This window comes from Quercus suber, unplaced genomic scaffold (genome assembly GCF_002906115.3).
Source record: "Quercus suber isolate HL8 unplaced genomic scaffold, Cork oak 2.0 scaffold_201, whole genome shotgun sequence".
NCBI classification, from domain to species: Eukaryota; Viridiplantae; Streptophyta; class Magnoliopsida; order Fagales; family Fagaceae; genus Quercus; species Quercus suber.
Window position 1 is genome coordinate 628,662 of NW_027069659.1, and position 10,408 is coordinate 639,069.

General features: G+C 33.2%; 1 protein-coding gene across 1 annotated transcript; it reads left to right on the forward strand.

The window, feature by feature from the left end:
* The first annotated feature begins 2,980 nt into the window (after positions 1-2,980).
* On the forward strand, positions 2,981-9,220 carry LOC111987214 (NADP-dependent glyceraldehyde-3-phosphate dehydrogenase). The gene is made up of 9 exons (XM_024018920.2): positions 2,981-3,356; positions 3,716-3,909; positions 3,990-4,118; positions 5,811-5,930; positions 6,328-6,464; positions 6,564-6,719; positions 7,422-7,800; positions 8,672-8,788; positions 8,896-9,220. The coding sequence occupies exons 1-9, from the start codon at positions 3,209-3,211 to the stop codon at positions 9,007-9,009; spliced, it is 1,494 nt and encodes a 497-aa protein (XP_023874688.1). The 5' UTR covers positions 2,981-3,208; the 3' UTR covers positions 9,010-9,220.
* The last annotated feature ends 1,188 nt before the right edge of the window (positions 9,221-10,408 follow it).

Here is a 10,408-nt window from a genome sequence, read left to right on the forward strand (position 1 = left end):
TTTTCCTTAAACTTTCGCATTTACTCTTCGCAGGTATTGTTCATCCTTCTTACCATTTGTACACGAATTGTGTCAGGCAGATCCACTCATGACAATTGAATTCAGGTTCAATCCACTTCAAAAGAAAACATTTACATAAAATCTTAAAGATTTGAAAGTAATTTGACAAATTTTGTACAAGCAATCTGAGCTCTCTATCTCTCTTGAAACTTTTTTGTCTTGTTTGGAAGATCCCTCAGTCATAGTAATTCATAACAACTAATCCGAATTCACTGCATTTTAATTTGCAACTAAATGGCATTGATGGTTAGGCTCCATTTGGGTGGTAATGAACTAAATCATTCATAAATAGCTTAAGCTTCGCTCTATAAATTGCTCATTCATACTTGTTTGTACGTGTTTATAAACAAGTCAAACTTACACTTTAGTTTTAGGCTTATTTAATTAACGAGCCAAGCCGAAATAAAAACAATTATTCATGAACATTAGGGCTTGATACAAAACATGTTGAACTTAGATTTGTTTGTGGGCTTAGTAATAAGTTTAATATGAATTTGACAATAAACTCATTAGTCGCAAATCCATGTGATGTGTGGGAAAAGATAATTATTTTGTAATTGTGGTGTACTGTATACTAATTTGTTCTCTAAAATTTGTTGGAGATAATTTGCTCTCCCTAAAAATTAAACAATTTTTAAAATTATTTTTCATCTTTCTATCTGTACCAATATATCATCATATTATTTTGTGTGTGTTTGATTGATATTATTTATTATTGACATGATCTATTCTTTGAAATTATGTTATAGCGCATCATGTTTTACTATTTTTTTTTTTTTTTTTACAACTAAACTTTTTAATTTTCAAATAAATTATTCAAATTCCTCATTATCTTAAAGGAAATTACCATGATAATTAAAACCCATAACAAAATTATACTTGATGTTACTCAAATGATTGATAGGCACATTCAAATGCATAGCCAAAATTCTGTTTTCATATAAATTCAAATTCTCATTTACAAAATAATTAATTATTAACTAAAACAAAAATCAAACCAAACCTATAAGAGGGAGAGAGACTATTTGTGATGGGAAACTCAAAAACACAACACCAAAATGGATTAACTCAAAATAGAGTTATTAAAAATACAATGATTCATCAACCTAAAGTAGAGTTGTTAGAAAGATTAAAGAAGAGAGAGAGAGAGAGAGAGAGAGAGAGAGAGAGATAAATAATAGTTTTATTTTTTGGTGGGAAAAATATGTATAGAATGGGAGAAATAATGACAAATTTATAATAAAATGATAAGATAAGAATGGCTAAAATAAAAACTAACATTAAGGTAGAGATTAGTGGGGAGATGAAAAGGTAAAAGGGAGTAAGAAAGGTTGGAGAAAGTATAACAATAAGTTAAGAAATTAATAAGATGAAGAAGAGTTAAAAATGAGAGAAATAGTTAAAAATATGTGGATGATGCGGCATAATGAGAGAATAAATATTATGCAGCATATGTTTCAATTTTTAGATATATATATATATATATATATGTATGTATGTATATATGTATATGTATATAGATATCTTATTAAATCTTTAAGTAATTGGAAGTTAGGATTACTTGTCAAAACCAAATAGGCATATGATACTAAGTTTGATATGAGCTTGATAATGTACTTGTGCTTTTACTAAAGCTCAAAAACTTGATATTAAGATTGAACTTTGTTTGACTAATGAATCAAACCGAGTGAAGCCAAATTCAAATTTTTAGATTTTTTGATGAGTTTAAGCTCGAATATCATTTATAGATTTGGTTACAGCTCGAGCCAAGTTTAAAACATTCTACATTCATTTTCAAGTTGAATTTAAACATTCACTACCCGATAAATCTCGGTTAGTTTACCACCTAAGGTGTCATCTAATAATACCATAATGTCATTAATATCTTCCCTCTAATTAATTAAGGGTCAGGGTATAAAAAGCTGTGAATAAAACCAGTTATTTTATTCTTTTTCTTATAAAAGATTTTTAAAATTTATTTAGAGTATCGGTTAATTTTTTTTTTTTAAATTACTTTCAAAATGGGGAGAGGGATTACGCCCTGCCATTTGACCCAGTTTTCATTTGCAATTAATCATGCGTTTGAACTTTGAACCAGTGTTCATTGAACTCCACATGTTCCCGAATATTCGTCACACTCTGCACTTTGTTAAAAAAAAAAAAAAAAAAAAGTTTTCAAATACTGTACTCTTATTGATTCTTGAATAATAATAATAATAAAAACTTGGATAAATTTGCTAATAAAAACTTTGGATGTGTATTTAAATTGATTTTTTTCTGATAATTAATTTTTGTTGATAACGATAACTTATTTTAGAATTTGTACACCTTTGGGAAAGGGAAGGCACTACTCAATGGGCATGGTGTATAATTTTTTTTTTTTTTTTTGGATACAAATGGTGTATAAATTTTTTAAGTGAGTGTACAAAAAAATTTATAATTACCGGTCAACAACCCATTCCTTTCAAAGAAAAAAAAGTTAGCGTGCGAAAATTCAATAAAATATAATTGTATCTTTCTTTTATTTTGTTTATAAATATAAAATTTATTAATTATGATATGTAGTTATTAATAAACATTTTGTTTTGATTTTGTTTGTATATAAAATATTAAATATGAAAGTTGATATTTGATATTTGAAATATTTATTATATTTATTTACAAAATTATTAAAGATAATATTTTTTTGAGAATCAAACATATTAGAATATGGATGTATGAATTATGAAATTGTGAGAACAAAAATATACACGTGACAAACTATTATAAGATCAACAAAAAGTTAATTGTTAGGTGTCATAATTGCGTGTAACATGATGAAAAATATTTTTGTCAAAAAAAGAAGAAGAAGAAGGTAATTACCGCTTATTTGGCACGCTTTGAACCACCTAACTAACAACACAGCTTTGTTTGGTCCCAAGAGGATGGAACAGAGCAAAGCGTGGCTCACCTTCTTCTTATATATAGATAAATTACATTACCCACCAAACCATAACCAAATTTAAACCTCACCAGACACTCCTCACTCCTATCACCTTCACTTCTTAAACTCTTACACTCTTCTCCAACTCTCAAGGGAGTGGAATCTCTAAGAGGATTTTGGGGAAGTTGTTTCTTTTCTTTGTTCACAAACTAAAAGTCTAAAACTATGGCTGGGACTGGGTTGTTTGCAGAGATTTTGGATGGAGAGCATGTGTACAAGTACTATGCAGATGGGGAATGGAAGAAGTCAACTTCTGGGAAAACTGTTGCTATCATCAACCCAACTACAAGAAAGACTCAGTACAAGGTTCAAGGTGACCAATTATGATCATCTTTCTTTTAGACTTGAAATGTTGGTTTTTGTTCTTGTGCTAGCCAGCTAGCTCTTTGTTTGAACTAAAAACTTAGAATTATGTGACATATACCAAGTGATAACTAAGTTGATGACATGAATTTGTTTTAATTTTAGAATTGTGAACATCAATATGCTTGACCATATTTTGATTTGACATAACTGGTTTCTTCAAAGAAATGTTAATACTTCCTGCTGAAACAGAGTAAATTGTGAGTTCAACTCAGTTGAATGGAGGATCTGTTTTCTTTTTTGCAAATAATGAAACTCTCTGTGATCAAATTTTTATAGTAACCAAACTACTTTATGGTTTTGCCACAGCCTGCTCACAAGAAGAGGTAAATAAGGTCATGGATTTGGCAAAAACTGCACAGAAATCATGGGCAAAGACTCCACTTTGGAAGAGAGCAGAACTCCTTCACAAGGCAGCTGCTATCCTCAAAGAGCATAAAGCCCCAATTGCTGAATGCCTTGTAAAAGAAATCGCAAAGCCAGCTAAAGATTCAGTAACTGAGGTATCAATATTGTTCTGATTTTCATGTTTTTGTGGTATCACTATGAAGGTAATTGATGTGAATTTCTGGATTTGATGAAGGTTGTGAGGTCTGGGGACCTGGTTTCTTACACTGCTGAAGAAGGGGTTAGGATTCTGGGCGAGGGAAAGTTCTTGGTCTCTGATAGTTTCCCTGGAAATGAGAGAACCAAGTACTGCCTCACTTCTAAGGTACAATTTTCCATTCTTACTTATGAAATTTCTTATTTGCCTTACAATAAATTTCACAATTTCTTGTGATTGTTGTTGTACACTAAAAGTAGTGTCGGCGGTGGTCCCATGTTCCATTAATTATAGTCTACCACCTCAACAAGTTGTGAAAACAACTGAGAAATTTGTTGTGTTTATAGCAAAGTTATTTTTTCTTACCAAATAATAAATATAAATTATGAGAGTGAGATATGCGGGAGTAAGGAATTTTGTTCAGACTTGGTCACCTAGCCCCGGTAGTCAAGATGAGATGATGGGCTCAGAAAATAGATAATCTGGTGGTACTAAATTGGTTTAATGATGTAAGTCAAAAAAAAAAAATTGTCATGGTTTTCAAAATCTGGTAGAGCTTCGAAAAGCTTACTACATGTAAGGTCAAAATTCACCCAACACATGTTGCTTCCTGTGTATCCTATGATGATAAGCCCACAATATGAAATTTACAGACTGCTCTGGTGATGGTATTATAGGCATACATCCTTGCATTTATAAAGATTGTTAAGTGTCATGCCACTGTTATTTATTGGTGACGTTTTTTTGTCCCATTTGATGACATTGGAGATAAGATATGGGCAGGTAGAAGGCAATCTTTTAATACAATTTCACCTAAAACCCAATTTTTTAAAACTATAATATGTTATAGATTTTTTCATAACCTCTCTTTAGTCTTTACTTTCGTTGGTGATATTGTCAACAATTCTACAACATAGCATCATCATTTTTACCAAGTCACGCCTGCACCAGCGGCCCAACAAACCGCTGGTATAGTAGTCTGCCCATAGTACTGCACAAGAAAGCACCTAACTCATTCAATTTTTTCTGTATTGTAGTCTGCCAATTTCATTTATGGTTGATTTGATTGCTAGGAAGTCAAGGAAAAAAAAAGAGAGAAAATTATACTCTTATATTCTCCTGGCTATTCTTATCTAATTTTTTTTTTTCATTATCTATCTGCAATAGAAGGTAACTTTGGAAACCACAAGAGGTAGTGCAATTGGCTGGACACTATTTTTAATCTCCTTTTTGCCCTCCTCCTTGAAGTCAAAATTTACTTATAAAAAAAGAAAAAGAAAAAAATAACTTGGAGAAACAAAATGCTAATGAGATCATAAATACAGGGTACCATTAAGGTCCTACATATAATGCAGCAAACAGTAAATTGGCCATGACAGTCAAATGGAGAAGGTTATGGTTTACATTAAAGACATGTGTTTCTCATAAATGTGAAAAATGCAAAACTATAAGAACCAGAACTATATCTTGCCCTGAGTTTCCAAGTCATCTGTTCATTGAAGATAGAATAATGCAAATATAAGGGTATATGGGAATGATAACAGATTAAAATTTTATCTAGAAAGTTATTTATTGCTCCACGGGGGGATGGTAAACTAGGATATGAAATAGAAAGTACTGAACAACTAAAAGTGTTAACCATCAACCTAATGGTGTATCTTCTACATCTGTGAGCTAGCTGCTTGGCAAATCCTGTTTAGTTTTTATGAATATAGATTGATTGCCATAATGGCACATCTACATGACGCTTGTTCCAAACAGGTGCACATACATAACGTATATTTTATATATGTATGTATACATCTTTGTGATTTTGAGTTTGGACTTTGTTTACATATTTATTTTTGCATTGTATTGCAGATTCCACTTGGGGTGGTTTTAGCCATTCCCCCATTTAACTATCCTGTCAACCTCGCTGTGTCAAAGATTGCTCCTGCACTGATAGCTGGAAACTCCATTGTTCTCAAGCCTCCAACTCAGGTACTTTACCCTATGAATAAGATTATGAGTTATATTGCCAACCATCATTACTCTCCATACATATCCACCTGCAACCATCATTACTGAAATTGAATGAAGAGGTCTAGAAAAAGTAAATATATCCACAGTATTTGAAGGAGGAAATCTCCATCCTTCAAAGGGATCCTGTGCCAGAGACTGAAGTCATGGCCAAAAAATGAGTATAAACTAAGATCAAAAAATGATCCTGTCTGTAATCTGAAGTAAATCATTAGAAATTAGATGGTTTGCTTTGTTATAAACAAAGGAATATTTACACTTATGTATGAGGATCCAACATTCCCAGGGATGCTTCTTGAACATTGTAATCCTTCTGAATTGTTTCAGTCTCTTAATCTCACACTTAACTTCCTTTTAGGGTGCTGTTTCTTGTCTCCATATGGTGCATTGCTTTCACTTGGCCGGTTTTCCCAAGGGTCTTGTAAACTGTGTCACTGGGAAAGGCTCTGAGATTGGAGACTTCCTTACTATGCATCCTGGGGTGAACTGCATAAGGTAAATCCAGTTCATTTTCTTTCATACTAGATAGATCTCTCCCTTCCCTTGTATGGTTTATAATTGGTCATCCCTAACTTGCTTTGTTTCTTTGCTCAGCTTCACTGGTGGAGACACAGGAATTGCAATTTCAAAAAAGGCAGGCATGATTCCTCTTCAGATGGAATTGGGAGGAAAGGATGCCTGCATTGTACTTGAGGATGCTGACCTAGATTTGGTAGCAGCAAACATAATAAAGGGGGGCTTTTCTTACAGGTGAAAGGATTTTCCATAAATGTCCATACTTTGTATTTTTCAGTGTTGCATTTGGCAAAAGAAAAGGAGAGTTGGGGACTGGTTCCATGAAATTCCAATTGCTCTTCTTACTTAAGCACAAAAGGAGTGAATTTTTTTCAAGCTACAATCTATGTTGTCAGTAACAAAGGAAAACTTATTTACCAATGTCTGCAGGAAGTCATTTTCAGATATAAGGTGGCTATAAATGCATCATTCATTTTATAATGTGCATTAAACATCAGACAAATTTCTGATTTGACAACATTATTTGCTCCTCCAACTTCATTATTTTCCATTTGTTTTAGCGGAAAATATAGTCAGAAACAACTAGCAAATGAGATTTTATCATAATGTTGCTAACTATTATTACAATATTCAAGATAATACATAATGTGAGATGAATGCGGCTTGCATGGATTGGGCTTATGTCTTAAAGAGTTAGTGTTGACAACTATTTCTGAAGGGTGCCATTCTCCTCCATTTTAATGGCATATGGAAATTGTTCTCAACGTAGTTTTCGAGTTTATTGTATTCAAATTAAAGGTTGATAATAGCATTATGGAACCACATCTCATGATCTACTTCTCTGTAATACATTGAGCCTAATTATTTCTGCTACATTTTCTAAATTGTGGCTGATAAGATATACTTTTTAAATGCTTCTACCAATATCTATGACAGTGGCCAAAGATGCACAGCAGTTAAGGTTGTCTTGGTGATGGAATCTGTGGCTGATTCCTTGGTTGAGAAAGTGAAGGCTAAAGTGGCAAAATTGACTGTTGGGCCACCTGAGGATGACTGTGATATCACTCCAGTGGTGTCAGAGTCATCTGCCAATTACATTGAAGGATTGGTAAAGGATGCTAAAGAAAAAGGAGCTACATTTTGCCAAGAGTACAAAAGAGAGGGCAACCTTATCTGGCCTTTGTTGTTAGATAATGTAAGGCCTGATATGAGGATTGCATGGGAAGAACCATTTGGACCGGTTCTGCCAGTTCTTAGGATCAATTCTGTAGAAGAAGGAATCCACCATTGCAATGCTAGCAATTTTGGACTCCAGGTATAAATTTCTCTTATTTTTTGATATCGGTGTTCTAGTTTTCCTAGAGAAGCTCATGCTGTTTGCTTTAACTATCCATCCATCTATCCACACACAGGTTCTTAAAAGATAATGAACCATTTCCTAGCTTAAATATATTTGAAATATCTGAGTCTGACCTTCTCTAACACTAGTCCCATCTGCTTCTGATTGTCCAATTAGCAATTTTTTATTGAACTCCACATTTCAGGAATTCACTAATTTACTTATCTGATTAAATGATCATCTATCTGCTCTGCAGACATAACATGTTGCAATTATTAAACATGTGCAATGACTTTTTCAACAGCATGTCTGCTGAAAGTCCATCTACCGTGAGTGGTCAAGTGAAAAATGTGGTGTTACACTCTCATTACTTGTTTTCCTTGATACAAACACAGAGGCCATTTTAACCATTCAATCACTGCGTTGCGATTTTGTTGATAGCTGGGAAATGATTTTAGGGAGCTCTCACTGATTATGTCTGAAGCTTGCAGAAAATGAACGCCTTTTATTTATTTATTAAAGATTATGCATAGCTCACCAGTATGACAAAAAAAAGAAAGTTTAATTTTTTTTTCTTAATTTAAAAATTGTGGTAATTACTATTGTGGATTATATTTGGCTCCCCTACTCAAAATCACTAATGTGTAATTATTTGGTGTTAATCATTAAACTAAATCTCAGAGGGGACTGGGGTGTGTACTTGTTAAGTATGCTATGAGACATGGCATCAATTATAAGTCCTGGAAAGGGACCTTATTGAAAATGAATTATCAGCTCCCTATATTTCATATAATTTATGATTACTCTCCTCACTTTGGTTTAAACTTAACACATGAATGATGTGCAGGGTTGTGTCTTCACTAAGGACATTAACAAAGCAATGTTGATCAGTGATGCAATGGAGACTGGGACAGTTCAGATAAACTCAGCACCGGCTCGTGGACCAGATCATTTTCCTTTCCAGGTAAACCAACTCCCAAAAAACCTACCAAAATGTTACTCTCAAAAACTGCATTCTTCTTAATCGAGGTCATTATCTCAATGCATACTAAACAAATGCTTTGCTGACAGGGTATAAAGGATAGCGGAATTGGGTCTCAAGGAATCACCAACAGCATTAACATGATGACCAAGGTCAAGACCACTGTTATCAACTTACCAACTCCTTCATACACCATGGGCTAGTATTACCAATAATAAATGGACGATCACGACTATTTGTATTGTAGCTAGTTAGAAATATCTGAAAACGGAATTTATCAATTGACTTTTAAGTTTGTATCTTCGTTGTCAATTGACAATCAGATGAATAATGGGGCTACATGTATGAGCAATTACAGTGTGTCTACAATATGCAGTAGATTTTGCCGAAATATGAATTTGGCTTTATCTGGCACTTTTGTTTGCCGTGTTAACTATAGAATAAGGGATTTTTACTGACATATCTGTGTTTGTTGCTTTCACAAGATTGGAAGCATCTTACTAGAGACACACATGAAAGTCTTAAAACAACCAAAGCACCTCCATCTTTCACATATTCCTATAAGTGGAGTGATGAATAACACTGACAAACCTGTTTGTTTGTTCACATGGGCATTAGGGTCTGGAGACCAAAATGTGGTGCATGTGCCCTATTACCCCAAGGCAATGTTAGTTCAATTTTGTATGCTGTTTGTCTTTTTTGAATGTATCTGTTCAACTTTTAAAAGCGTTTCAGTAAACAAACATAAAATATCAATGAGCACCTATCTTTAAAAATTGCATATATTTGTGGATTCAGTTAAATCAACTGGTAAAGTCTCTGATGGCTGTATAAAAGATCTAGGGTTCAATTTCCGCTTACACCAAAAATTGATTGGTGTCTTGGTCTAATAATAAAGAGTAATTATCAGGAGCTGACGTCATAAGTTGAAACTCTCTAAAAAAAAATAATTGCATATATTTGCTCAACTTGTAAGTTCAACCAGAACAGTTTGCAAATCAGTTTTACCTACGTGACATAGTGATATTGACTCATCGACTGACTACCCATCTATAACATGCACAACATTATAGTACAAATCACGAGTTTACCATTCTTAACTATAGATGGAAATATATTTTTCATATTCCAGTTCAATTTTTACTCATCCTTCAAGAATATAAATATTTAACAGATGTTCAATTAGTACAAGATGATTAGAAAATTAAGTTATTTTTGGGACTACGGTGTAATGGCAAGTGCCCTCCACCCAAGTGATATGTTGTAGGGTCAAGTTCATGTTTTAGGCTCTTCAAAATTGGAGATAAAATTAGTAAATTACTTACACTAATGGCATTTACATCTATGTGAAAGGGATATTGTATGTAATTGTTACGCAAAATAATAAATCGAGGAAAAGATCATTGCTAATGGCTATGTCAGAGGGAAATGTGGCTCATTAGAGTTGTAGAAAATTGAGGAAATGTTGAAATGCATATCATAATTTTTCCAAGTATGCACAGGAAATTGATAACCCAAAGTAGGCACAGGAAACTGATAAATTCAAAGTAGGAAAGGGTACGTTGTGTTGGGCCCCTTACGAACGGTTATCCATAAATTTTG

Bases quoted from the DNA above. Each gene is read 5' to 3' on its own strand.
- LOC111987214 (XM_024018920.2), top strand. From the start codon at position 3,209: ATGGCTGGGACTGGGTTGTTTGCAGAGATTTTGGATGGAGAGCATGTG. The intron at 6,465-6,563 runs GTAAATCCAGTT...TTCTTTGCTCAG, and splicing joins CCTGGGGTGAACTGCATAAG to CTTCACTGGTGGAGACACAG. The intron at 8,789-8,895 runs GTAAACCAACTC...CTTTGCTGACAG, and splicing joins CAGATCATTTTCCTTTCCAG to GGTATAAAGGATAGCGGAAT.